Source organism: Macaca fascicularis, chromosome 20 (genome assembly GCF_037993035.2).
Source record: "Macaca fascicularis isolate 582-1 chromosome 20, T2T-MFA8v1.1".
Lineage (NCBI taxonomy): Eukaryota > Metazoa > Chordata > Mammalia > Primates > Cercopithecidae > Macaca > Macaca fascicularis.
Window position 1 is genome coordinate 15,867,721 of NC_088394.1, and position 13,919 is coordinate 15,881,639.

General features: G+C 46.9%; 1 protein-coding gene across 1 annotated transcript in view; it reads left to right on the forward strand.

The window, feature by feature from the left end:
• Nucleotides 1-13,919, forward strand: part of BMERB1 (bMERB domain containing 1) — a 170,688-nt gene that overhangs the window by 154,817 nt on the left and 1,952 nt on the right. The window contains exons 4-5 of the mRNA XM_005591321.5: nt 9,473-9,587; nt 11,394-11,476. Of these exons, the coding sequence (XP_005591378.1) occupies nt 9,473-9,587; nt 11,394-11,476 (198 nt within the window). The remainder of the gene's footprint in view (nt 1-9,472; nt 9,588-11,393; nt 11,477-13,919) is intronic.

Below are 13,919 nucleotides of genomic sequence, written 5' to 3' on the forward strand. Positions count from 1 at the left end.
AACTCTCCTAATTGAAAGAGAGTGACAGCTAGTGGGTATGGGGTTTCTTTTGGGGGTGATTAAAATGTTCTAAAATGGATTTGGTGATGGTTGCACAACTCTGCAAATACACTTGGAACAGATGAACTGCATGATATGTGAATCATATTGCAATAAAGCTGTTCCCAAAAGAAAGTTAAATGTCAAACGTAAAACAACAAAGGAATGAGAGAAAAGTACCAAAGTCTATTCACCACCCACTAGAAACCCCAATGCAATTGATCTGGCATTGTTGGCTTTGGACTCTGGCATTGTAATAGAACTCAACTAGTGACATGGTTTGGCTGTGTCCCCATCCAAATCTTATCTTGAATTGTAGCTCCCATGATCCCTATGTGTTGTGGGAGGGACCTGGTGGGCGATGACTGAATCATGGGGGTGGTTCCCCCATACTGTTCTCCTGGTAGTAAGTCTCACGAGATCTGACGGTTTTATAAGGGGTTTCTCCTTTCACTTGGTTCTCATTTTCTCTCTGCCTGCTGCCATGTAAGATGTGCTTTTTGCTCTTCTGCCATGATTGTGAGGCCTTCCCAGCCACGTGGAACTGTGAGTCCATTAAACCTCTTTTTCTTTATAAATTACTGAGTCTCGGGTATGTTTTTATCAGCAGCGTGAAAATGGACTAATACAACTAGGGTCTACTTACCTGGCACAGTAACACCAGCTATCTCCCCAGATGTTTTGCAGTGGTGAAAAGGAAGAAGTTTATTTGCAAGGCTCCAAGCAAGGAGGACTGGGCAGCTAATGCTCCAAGCCTGACCTCCTCAATGGCTTATAGGTAATGTAACTGTCCAGCAGTTCACCTTGCCCTCTGCCTAGACAAAGCCGATTTATCAAGACTGGGGAATTACAATAAAGTAATTCATGCAGAGCCGGCTGTGAGGGAGACTGGAGTTTTCTTATTACTCAAATCATTCTCCCTGAGCATTCCAGGATCAGAGTTTTTAAAGATGATTGAGTGGATGGCGGTGGGGGGGCAGTGAGTATGGAGTGCTGATTGGTTGGGTCGGAGATGAAATCATAGGGAGCCGAAGCTGTCCTCTTGCACTGAGTCAGTTCCTGGGTGGGGGCCACAAGATCGAATGAGCTAGTTCATCAATCTGGGTGGTGCCTGCTGACCTGTCAATGGCAGGGTCTGCAAAATATCTCAAGTGCTGATGTTAGGTTTTACAATAGTGGTGTTATTTTCAGGAGTAATTTGGGGAGGGTCAGCATCTTGTAGCCTCCAGCTGCATGACTCCTAAACCATAATTTCTAATCTTGCGGTTAATTTGTTAAGTCCATTTTCACACTGCCGTAAAGAACTGCCCGAGACTGGGTATAAAGGAAAGAGGTTTCATTGACTCACAGTTCAGCATGGCTGGGGAAGCCTCAGGAAACTTACAATCAGAGTGGAAAGTGAAGGAGAAGCAAGGCACTTTCTTCACAAGGTGGCAGGAAGGAGAATGAACACAGGAGGAACTACCCAACCCTTATAAAACCATCAGATCTTATGGGAACTCACTCACTATCACGAGAACAGCATCGGGAAACTGCCCACGTGATTCAATCATCTCCACCTGGTCTCTCCTTTGACACGTGGGGACTATGGGGATTATAATTCAAGATGAGTTTTGGGTGGGGGCACAAAGCCTAACCATATCACCTACAAATGCAGTCTAGTTCCCAGGCAAGAATGGAGTTTGTTTTGGGAAAGGGCTGTTATCGTCTTTGTTTTAAATGATAAACTAAGTTCCTCCCAAAGTTAGTTCAGCCTATGCCCGGGAATGAACGAGGACAGCTTGGAGGTTAGAAGCAAGATGGAGTTGATTAGGTCAGATCTCTTTCACTGTCTCTGTTATAATTTTGCAATGGCGATTTCAGTGGGTTTTTTTGTTTTTGTTTTTGTTTTTTTGAGATGGAGTCTCGCTCTGTTGCTCAGGCTGGAGTGCAGTGGAGGGATCTCGGCTCACTGCAAGCTCCGCCTCCCGGGTTCACGCCATTCTCCTGCCTCAGCCTCCCGAGTAGCTGGGACTACAGGCGCCCGCCACCACGCCTGGCTAATGTTTTGTATTTTTCAGTAGAGACAGGGTTTCACAGTGTTAGCCAGGATGGTCTCAATCTCCTGACCTCGTGATCCTCCCGCCTCGGCCTCCCAAAGTGCTGGGATGACAGGCGTGAGCCACAGCGCCCGGCTCAGTGGGGGTTTTTAAAGGCAGAGATAAATTTCAGTCAAGCAGAAGTTACAGGCAAAATTGTAAAGCAATACATTGAGATTACACATTGATTTTGGCCTAAAGGGGCTACATACATTGAAGCTGGGGCTCACAGGTCATAGGTAGATTGAAAGATTTTCTAATTTGCAATTGGTTAAGGAAGAGAAGCTTTGTTTAAAATCGGGAGTCAAGGCCAGGCGCAGTGGCTCACGCATGTAATCCCAGCACCTTGGGAGGCCGAGATGGACAGACGGCTTGAGGCCAAGAGTTCGAGACCAGCCTGGCCAACATGGCGAGACCCCAGTCTCTACTAAAATTACAAAAATTAGCCGGGCTTGGTGGTGCCTGCGTGTACTTCCAGCTACTCGGGAGGCTGAGGCAGGAGAATTACTTGAATTAGGGAGAGGGAGGTTGCAGTGAGCCAAGACTGTGCCACTGCACTCCAGCCTGGGTGACAGAGCAAGACTCTGCCTCAAATAAATAAATAAATAATAAAAATAGTAAAAATCGGGGATCAGCAGAAAATAATGGCAACCCTGGCCCGTGGATGTGACTCCCTCCAGGCCTCTCTGGAAGACATTTAGAACAAGGAAAGATGGTCAGAATTCAGTCCTTAGTCTTCCCTTATCTGACGTCTATATGCCAGCGGATCCATTTGGTAGGGCCCTGGGTTTCTGAAAAACAATTCAGACACATATGTTAAGATGTTTATCTTTAGTTTCTATAGAGAACAAAACATCTCCAGATTCTAACTTCCTTGGCTATTGTTTTAGGCTACTATCACCTTCTTGCTGATAAGTTGCTTATTGACTTTTCAAGGCTAGCTAGGTGCCTAGAATTTCCTTTGAGGGGACTCAAGATTTTCCTTTATTTCCATGCTTGGGGTTAGGGGGCTCCCACAGGCCCCAAAAGGGAGTCCCTGTATTACTGGGGGGTGTCCGGGTTCTTGGTGTTTTGAACAAAGAATTGGACAAAATGCACAAAAAAAAAGCGAGGAAAGAATGAAACAACAAAAACAGAGATTTATTGAAAATGAAAGTACATTCCACAGGGTGGGAGTGTGCCTGAGCATAGGGGGCTCCAGAGCCGCATTACAGAATTTTCTGAGGTTTAAATACCCTCTAGAGGTTTTCCATTGGTTACTTGGCATACACCCAATGTAAGTGAAGTAGTGGCTCACAATTAGTCTGATTGGTTGCAGAAAGCTTTTGCAGTAGCTTTCTGTAACCGGAGATACTTTCAATTTTTCATCTGCCACACAGAAAAGGAGGGGGGTTTGCAAAGGCAGTAGCCTCCAGTCCTTTCATTACTTAGGTGTGGAAAATTGGGGTTTTTCTTTTGATTTAGTTCTAAGAAGCTGGCCCTGGGTTCCCTGCCTCCAGACTATTCTCCTGCCTCACCCGCTCCCTCTCAGCATTAGTAATTTTTTTTTTTTTTTTTTTTTTTGAGACAGAGTCTTGCTCTGTCACCCAGGCTGGAGGGCAGTGATAAGATCTCGGCTCACTGCAAATTCCACCTCCTGGGTTCAAGTGATTCTACTGCCTCAACCTCCTGAGTAGCTGGGACTATAAGTGTGCACCACCACCATGCCTGGCTAATTTTTTTTTTTTTTTTTTTTTTTGAGAGGGAGTCTCGCTCTGTCACCCAGGCTGGAGTGCAGTGGCGCAATCTCGGCTCACTGCAAGCTGCGCCTCCCGGGTTCACGCCATTCTCCTGCCTCAGCCTCCCGAGTAGCTGGGACTACAGGCGCCTGCCACCATGCCCGCTATTTATCTTTTTATTTTTGTATTTTTAGTAGAGACAGGGTTTCACCGTGTTAGCCAGGATAGTCTCGCTCTCCTGACCTCGTGATCCGCCTGCCTCGGCCTCCCATAGTGCTGGGATTATAGGTGTGAGCCACTGGGCCTGGCCTCATGTCTGGCTAATTTTTGTATTTTTAGTAGAGACAGTGTTTCGCCATGTTGACTAGGCTGGTCTTGAACTCCTGAGCTCAGGTGATCTGCCCGCCTCACCCTCCCAAAGTGCTGGGATTACAGGCATGAGCCACCGCGCCAGTTGAGCATTGGTAATTTTTAAGGCTTAGCACTTGATTGTGATGAGCAGTGAGGGTTAGGAACCACCAGGCTTGTTCCACTCTTTCATTTCACAGCTCTCCAAGGAATAGGCTCGTTGAAAGGTACAGAAGCCCATCCAAGTTTATGTAAGCACAAAACAGGCAATTACTGGAAGGAGAGTGGAGTTTCCTGAAGCCCTAGGGCACTGCATTCATTTCCTAGAGCTGCCTAACAAATTGGTGCAAACTGGATGGCTTAAACAACAGAAATGTGTTCTGTCTCGGTTCTGGATGTATGCTCTTTCAGTTCTGGAGGCCAGACGTCCAAAATCAAGGTGTCAACAGGGCCATGATCCCTCCTAAGGTTCTAGAGGAGACTCCTTTGCCTCTTCCTAGCTTCTGGTAGTGTTAGTGAAGCAGCGTCGTTGACTGGGGTAAATACCCAAGTTTCGTCGTCTCTCTCCAAGAAGATTAAGGACACGGACACACACGAGGAGTTAGTTTAGGAGTAGAGGTTTAATAGACAAAAGAAAGAGAAAGGAGAACAGCTTTCTCTGTCTCTCCAGTGAGGCCCCTGAATGGGAATTCCGGCCTGTGGCGGAGTGCACCAAATTTTATAGACAAGCTTGAGGAGGTGGTGTCTGATTTACGTAGGGCCCACAGATTGGCTGGAGCAGGTGTGATATTTACATAGCACGTGGGGAAGGCTGGCCACCCCACCCTAATCTTATTATGCAAATGGACTTTCCACTTGGGCGGCTCCACATTGTCTCCTTACTGTACACGTGCCTGGCAAAGAGAAGGGAGCATGGAGCCGCCATTTTGAATGTACCTAGACCAGGTAGCCTTTTCGTATGGGCACAGCCGCCAGCATTCACCCGTGTAAGCTTCCAGCTCCGTTGACTATGTTTACAGCTCAATTTTACCGGCTGCTCCTTGCTAGAAAAAAAAAAATGATTTGGGGGCTGCTTTTCATTAAAAGGAAAACCTTGCCAAGGTCTGCCTTACCCTATCTGCCTAAATAATTTCTTCTTAACTCCTGTATCATTAGCAGTAGCAAATCCATACAAGTCTGAAGCAACTTGATTCTTGCCTCCTCGGAGGAAATAATTCCACCAGCAGGCATAAGGCAGAGTGAGAGACCGAGGCAAGTTTTAGAGAAGGAGCAAAAGTTTATTAACACGTCTTAGAGCAAGAATGAAAGGCAGTAAAGTACACTTGGAAGATGGCCAAGTGGGTGATGTGAGAACTCCAAGTGCACCGCTTGACCTTTTATTTGGGGTTTTATATGTTGGCATGTTACAGGGTTTTACGTCTCTCCTCACTTCATTTTTCCTCAGGGCAGGTCGTGCGCATGCGCAGTGGCCTGCCAGCATTTGGGAGAGGCCGCGTGCACGGTGTATTTACAGAAGTCATGCACCTGATCATTTGAGATGCTTTTCCCTTACCAGTTGAGTGTTCCTAGAGGAAGGTCATATACCAGTTAGACTCCGCCATTTTGCCTCTTCGTGTGCGTGCTTGAGCCCAATCACGCAACTCCTGAGATCTCATCGGGAAGCTGCTCATCACTTCAGGTGTTTTCTGTTGGGAGATGGCGTTTCCCTGGCACCAGCTGCAACCAATTATTATTTTAGCGAGACAGTTTTAACAACTGCCTGACTTCACCTGATAGTTGCCTGACATTCCTTGGGGGGAATCCCCTCTCCTTTCTTGCTCATGGTTGCCTGGCTACCTACTCTAACAGTAGCACACACAATCCTTGGCATTGCTTGGCTTGTAGTTGCACCACTTCAATCTCTGCCTCCATCTTCACATGACCATGTGTGTGTCTGTATGTCCTCTCCTCTCCTTTTTTTTTTTCTCTAAAAGATGGGGTCTAGCTGTGTTGCCCAGGCTGGTCTAGAACTCCCAGGCTTAAGTGATCTTCCTGCCTCAGCCTCCGAAGTAGCTGCGATTACAGGTGCAGGCCACCATGCTTGGGTCTCTTTCCTTTTCTTATAAGGAAACAAGTCACTGGATTTAGGGTCCATGCTAATAAGTATGACCTCATTTTAGCTTAACTATTATAGTTACATGTGCAAAGCAACTTCCAAATTACTTTGGAAATAGAATATTTCCGAATAGAAGAGACATACATGGGTGAAAACTATTTCCAAATAGGGCACACATGAACTTTGGGGGTGCCGTAGTCCCTGTGGCTTACTCTAGACTGGGGGCTTGTAAACAACATTTATTACTCACAGTTCTGGAGGCTGGAAGTGCAAGATCAAGGTGTTGGCAGATGCAGTGCCTGGTCTGTTCCTTATAGATGGTACCTTCTCACTGTATCTTTGTGTGGTGGAAGGGGCAAACAAGCTCCCTTGGGCCTCTTTTATAAGGGCATTAATTCTATTCATGAGGGTTCTACCCTCATAATCTACTCACTTCCCAAAGGCCTCATTTCTTAATACTATGACCATAGAAGTTAGGATTTCAGCAGGTGGCACCTGTGGGCAAGTGAGAGATGCTGAGAAAGGTATGTAGCACACACTCACGTCAGCAGCATTGGCCAATGACTTGGAGACTTGGGCTAGTCATAGGTCTGTGAGCTGTCGCAGCCCACTCGTGTGAGTAGGTGGTTTCTCCTGGGAGTTGCTGCAGCTGAGGCTGGGGAATGCCTCTACTGGCGAGTGACAGAAGACGTGGATGAATGGCTTGGAGACAGAGGTTTGCAGGTGCTGGGGGCCCAGCTAGTTGTTGGGTGATTCCGGCTAAGATCTAGAGAGCAGTGGGGGGCACTTGGGAATGTCAGAGTGCTGTCAATGGTTATTTGGAAAGTAAAGTCACACCACGAGCTCCTAAGAGATCCTGAGCGAGCAGGGGTCCCTGTGAGTCCATGGGTGTTGATGCGTGCTTGGAGAGGGCAGGGAGCAGCTCTGTGGTGCTGATGAGTGATTTGGGGAATCAGATCCAACCCACAAGACTTACCACGGCAGGGCCAATGACACCACCATCTAATGCAGCGATGGCTGGGAATGGGGAGCAGCTGGCAAGCCCGTTGCCCTTCTTCGTGCAGTGGTGGCATCCTGGTTAATGACAGAAGCCAACTTTCTCTGCTATCCAAATATTATGTTCTCCTTACCCCTGGTTCTCCTTCCAGAGCCAGAAGAAATTATCAACATCAGTCCTGGGCAAGCAGACAAGCTGCCCCACATTTTTTATTCTGAAGAGATTTGAGCAGAAGGAGCCCAAGTGGGTTTAAGTTTTTGCCTCCTAATTTTCTCAAACCTCATCTTCAGCCCTCTCTCTCTCTCTCTCTCTCTTTTTTTTTTTTTTTCTCTTTGGCATCCTAACACTTGGTGTTTGGGACAGGGTTAATGTCGTTGGCATGGATGATTTTCTTCTGGTAAATTGGTTTACCCTCACCAAAGGAAAAAAAAACTAGTTCCCTCCCAGCACCCCTATCTGAGCCTCTTCTCACGCCCTGCCTTTGCAGAAGCCCCTGGCTTTGTTGTGACCATTTACTGAAGGCTCTCAGCCAAGGCCAAGCATGCCACTAAGCCATTTACTGACATTACTGCATTTCAAAATTGTATTTTATTTATACATCCAGGGTACATATGCAGGATGTGCAGGTTTATTACACAGGTCAACGTGGGCCATGGTGGCTTGCTGCACCTATCAGCCCAACACACAGGTATTAAGCCCAGCATGCATTAGCTATTTTTCCTAATGCTCTCCCTTCTCAAGCTCACCCTGCAATTTTTTTTTTTTTTTTTTTTTTTTTTGAGACGGAGTCTCACTCTGTCGCCCAGGCTGGAGTGCAGTGGCGCCATCTCGGCTCACTGCAAGCTCCACCTCCCGGGTTTATGCCATTCTCCTGCCTCAGCCTCCAGAGTAGCTGGGACTACAGGCGCCTGCCACCTTGCCCGGCTAGTTTTTTGTATTTTTTAGTAGAGATGGGGTTTCACTGTGTTAGCCAGGATGATCTCCATCTCCTGACCTCGTAATCTGCCCGTCTCAGCCTCCCAAAGTGCTGGGATTACAGGCTTGAGCCACCGCATCCAGCCTTTTTTTTTTTTTTTTTAAAGAGGGTCTTTCTCTGTTACCCAGGCTGGAGTGCAGCGGCACAATCATAACTCACTGCAACCTTGATCTCCTGGGCTCAAGAGATCCTGCCACCTCAGCCTCCCAAGTAGCTGAGACTACAGGAACACTCCATCACACACGGCTAATTTACAAAGAAAGTTTTTTGTAGACATAGAAGGGTCTCACTATGTTGCCCAGGCTGGTCTTGAACTCCTGGCCTCAAGTGATCCTCCTGCATTGGCCTCCCAAAGTGCTGGGATTACAAGCGGCAAGCACTATGCCCAGCCCAGTACTCCCATTTTAAGCCTCACTGTGTATTTCACAGATGAGAAAACTGAGACTTGAAGAGGTCAAGTTGCTTCTCCAAGTTCATCCAGAGGGTGGAAGGGCAGAGTCAGGACTCCAATCCTGGCCGCTCAGCTCAAGTGTTTTTTTGTTTTGTTTTGTTTTGTTTTTTTTGAGACAGAGTCTGGCTCTATTGCCCAGGCTGGAGTGCAGTGGCGCAATCTCAGCTCACTGCAAGCTCTGCCTCCCGGGTTCATGCCATTCTCCTGCCTCAGCCTCCCGAGTAGCTGGGACTGCAGGCGCCCACCACCACACTCAGCTAATTTTTGTATTTTTGGTAGAGTCCACCAGGGGTTTCAGCGTGTTAGCCAGGATGGTCTCGATCTTCTGACTTTGTGATCCGCCTGCCTCTCAGCCTCCCACCACAGTGTTGGAATTACAGGTGTGAGCCACCGTGCCCGGCCAGCTCAAGTGCTTTTAGTAGCCACCCTCTCATCTGTCTATCTGTAGTTTGTTTTTTTTTTTTTGAAACGAAATCTCATTCTGTTGCCCATGCTGGGGTGCAGTGGCTCAATCTCAGTTCACTGCAACCTCCACCTCCCAGGTTCAAGCAATTCTCCTGCCTCCTGAGGTGGTGGCTGACAGCCTCCCGAGTAGCTGGGATTACGGCTGTGCGCCACAACGCCTGGCTAATTTTTGTATTTTTGGTAGAGATGGGGTTGTTTCACCATGTTGACCAGGCTGGTCTCAAACTCCTGACCTCAAGTGATCCGCCCACCTCGGCCTCCCAAAATGCTCATCTGTCTCCTTGTTGATGTCTTCTTCTTTCCAGAAAAAGAAAAAACCAAACTGCAGAAGCAGAGAGAGGATGAGCTAATCCAGAAGATTCACAAACTGGTGCAGAAGAGAGACTTCCTGGTGGATGATGCGGAGGTCGAGCGGTTAAGGTGAGTGCATTGCGGGTAGCGGAAGAATGGGCTGCAGGACAGCGACCTTCTGCTTCCTTCCAGAACCCATCTTCTGCTCCTGGGACTCACAGCCTTGCCTAACAGGCATGGCCTTGGCCCACAGTCTCTGGACGCTGAATCCCAAGGAACCCCAGCCTTTTGGCTTGAGAACTCGTTTCATATTCAAGAGAATTTCAAATCTGTGCCTCTTGAAGGAATGTTGTTCCAGGAAGTGACCGGGGAGGAGTCACATCCCATAATACATGACAGAGCTTCCTACACATCCTGCCACTCATCAAGGCAATGTCTCGAAACTTCTGCTGTCAGTTTCTACAGAAACTCTGCCACCTGAACTGACTTGCTCCCCACCCCTGCCCTCCCAACCTCCCAGCTTTGTTCTCCCCCTTTCCCTTCCCCTTAGTGGCACCAATGCCCTTTTCTAAGTGTCAGGGTCCTTCTCTTTGCATCTGCCACCTTGACCTGGACAACCACAGCCCTGGAACTGCAGTGTAATATGTTGTAAATGTAGAAAATGTGGAAAGCTGTACATGTTGGTTCTTGATTTTTGTTTTCTTGCACCAGAGCAACGATTTTAGGGCCTTCCACAAGGAAAGAGGCCCTTCCAACCCAGAGGGCAACTTGCTGTTTATTCTCTGTGTCCTCAGAGACCTTTCTTCAAGGCCCCTGGGACTAGCAATTCCACTGCCCTTCTTCATGCTGCAGTGGACTTCTGGTTAATGAAATAAACCAACTTTCCTTCCTATCCAAATATTATATTCTATGGCTGGATGCAGTGGCTGACGCCCGTAATCCCAGCACTTTGGAGGCCAAGGTGGGTGGATCACCTGAGGTCAGGAGTTCAAGACCAGCCTGGGCAACATGGTGAAACCCCGTCTCTACTAAAAATACAAAAATTAGCCGGGTATGGTGGTGCACGCCTGTAATCCCAGCTACTTGGGAGGCTGAGGCAGGAGAATCATTTGAACCTGGGAGGCAGAAGTTGCAGTGAGCCAAGATTGCATCAATGCACTCTAGCCTGGGTGACAGAGTGAGATTCCATCTCAAAAACAAAACAAAACAAAAACACAAAAAAACTACAACAACAAATATTATATTATCCTTACCTCCAGTTCTGCTTCCAGATCTAGAAGAAATTATCAATGCCCCCAGACAAGCTGCCCCAACATAGTGAGACCCGCCCCCTGCCCATCTCTACCATTTTTAAAAATTAGCTGGGAGTGGTGGAGTGTTCCTGTAGTCTCAGCTACTTGGGAGGCTTAGGTGGGAGGATCTCTTGAGCCTAGGAGTTCAAGGCGTCTGTGAGTTATGATTGTGCCATTGCACTCCAGCCTGGGTGGCAAAGAAAGACCCTGTCTCTTAAAGGCAGTTCAGCAAGTCTGCACCACCTACTTAGTGATCCTTGGAAGAGCTAGGGTGACTTGCTTTCTGAGACCTGCCTCAGACTTTGTGGAAGCACAGGTGAATAGGGTGGCTTCAAAATACAAGGTCAGGAGAGGTGCTGCCTCACTCACTGACCCCCCAGCAGGGTCCTGTAACGTCCCTGCCTCTGACCTGGGATCTCTTACCTACCTCTGGGAAAGCATTTACTCCATCATTGATATGTCTCTGGTTCAGAGCAGGTTCATCAGATACAACATACACATACCATACACACATAACACACAACAACATACATGCACCATCCACAAAGCCTGTTTCTTAATTTAGTGGTTTATTTCATTGGTTCCTTGATGCTTTCCTTGCTTGCTATATATCTTGTTTTCTTTTACCCATCTACTTTCACAGGGAGCAAGAAGAAGACAAGGAAATGGCTGATTTCCTGAGAATCAAGTTAAAACCTCTAGACAAAGTAACCAAATCTCCAGCCAGTGAGTATATTCATTATTCATTCCCCTCCCCTACAAAAGAGAAAAGGATCTTTCAGGCCAGGCCCACAGTGGATCACGCCTGTAATCCAGGCACTTTGGGAGGCTGAGGTGGGTGGATCACTTGAGGTCAGGAGTTCGAGACCAACCTGGCCAACATGGTGAAACTCCACCTCTACTAAAAATACAAAAATTAGCTCGGCATGGTGGCACATACCTGGAATCCCAGCTACTCAGGAGGCTGAGGCAGGAGAATTGCCTGAACCCGGGAGATGGAGGTTGTAGTGAGCCGAGGGTGGGCCACTGCACTCCAGCCTGGGTGACAGGGTGAGACTCTGCCTCAAAAAAAAAAAAAAAAAAAAAAAAAGGCCTGGCACGGTGGCTCACACCTGTAATCCCAGCACTTTGGGAGGCTGAGGCAGACGGATCATGAGGTCAGGAGATCAAGACCATTCTGGCTAACACAGTGAAACCCCACCTCTACTGAAAATATAAAAAATTAGCCAGGCATGGTGGCGGGCACCTGTAGTCCCAGCTACTCAGGAGGCTGAGGCAGGAGAATGGCATGAACCGGGGAGGCGGAGCTTGCAGTGAGCTGAGATTGCGCCACTACATTCCAGCCTGGGTGACAGAGCGAGACTCCGTCTCAAAATAAATAAATAAATAAATAAATAAATAAATAAATAAATAAATAATAAAGAAATTATGCCCAATTCAAACTGGTCTAAGCAAAAAAGGAATTTGTTAGAGAAAGAGCAACAAGAAGTAGGGCCTCAAGGACTGAACACTATTACCTCCCCCACTTTTCTTCTTTTTCTCATCTCTGCCTCTCTTTGCATGCAAGCATCATTTTTCTCCTACTACACAGGCCTTCTCCATGGGACCAGAACTCTAGAACCATAACTTAGCAACTCTGAGGCAATGCCACAGATTCTTTTTCCTGGTATCGAAATATGTAAGTCTCAGGGAAAGATTCTGATCAACCCTTCTTGGATTATGTTCCCACCTCTTAGATCCGTTACCATCACCAAGAGAATGGGGGTACTGGGATTGGCTAGGAATGTATAACATGCCAACTCCTGCAGTCACAGGGACATGAGCTGTTAGAGGAAGAGGGACTTGAAATCTTGCTGAGAAGACAAAAACCAAAAGCTGCCACTGTCTGTAAAACTACAAACCCAGTTTTCATTAACATCCTGTGAAATACGGTTGGAGGGAGTAAGGAAAGAGAAGGGCAATGATCTTTTCTGCTGGCTCCTATAACCACAAGGCATGTGATCACTGCCTAAGGCCAACATCCTCCTCAATGGACCCTTTCATGAAAGGCAAAGTAGAAAAACTCCATCTAGCAGCATGGAGGAGGAGCAAGGAAACTTGCCTTCTCTATTGGGTTATGGGTGGAAAAAAGAAATGATTCTGGCAAGAAATCAAAACACCAAGCCTGCACCACATGCAAGGGGCCAGCTTTTACTACTCATCTGGTACGGGAATTCCAAGTTGAAAAATAAAAACTCTTGTAAAACCAGCGAAATCTCTGGGATCCTAGCAGATTTAGCAAATGCAAAACTGCTCAGTGGGGATTCTTCTGGATCCCATGGTATACAGTATTCTCACAGGAAAAAAACAATCCCCTTGAAGATGAGCCCTCAATAAAAATGAAAAACCTGACCGGGCACAGTGGCTCATGCCTGTAATCCCAGCACTTTGGGAGGCCGAGGTAGGCAGATCATGAGATCAGGAGCTCGAGACCAGCCTGACCAACATGGTAAAACCTTATCTCTACTAAAAGTACAAAAATTAGCCAGGCATGGTGGCACGCACCTGTAATCCCAGCTACTCAGGAGGCTGAGGCAGGAGAATTGCTTGAACCTGGGAGGTGGAGGTTGCAGTGAGCTGAGATCATACCACTGCACTCTAGCCTGGGCGACAGAGCGAGACTCCATCTCAAAAAAAGAAAAGAAAAGAAAAGAAAAAAACCCATGAAGAACCGAATCACCATGAGGAGAGTCAGTAGATGCACCAAAGAGAATGTCCTCCCAAGAACCAAAAATAATAGAACTATTTAAAAAGGAAAATAAGCTAAGTACTTTTAAATTATCAAAGAGCTAAGAGAAGGACTAAAACCCAAAATGAAATAGTAAGATGCTATGAAAAAAGAATAAGTAGACATGCAAAAAATTGGCCTTCTGAAATTTTTTTTATCAATAAAGTAAAAACTCAAAGGATTAAATACAGAGACACAGCTGAAGGGAGAATTTATAAATTGAAAGGCAGCCCCAAGAAAATTACACAGAATGCAGCACAAAGATAAAAAGAGATGGGAAATATGAAAGAGAAGTTATAAAACCGAGAGGATAGAGTGAGAAGGTCCAACTTACATGTGATAGGCATTCTAGGGGATAAAACAGAGAATGGGAGGTGGAGGTGTCTGAAAAGTCATATGAGC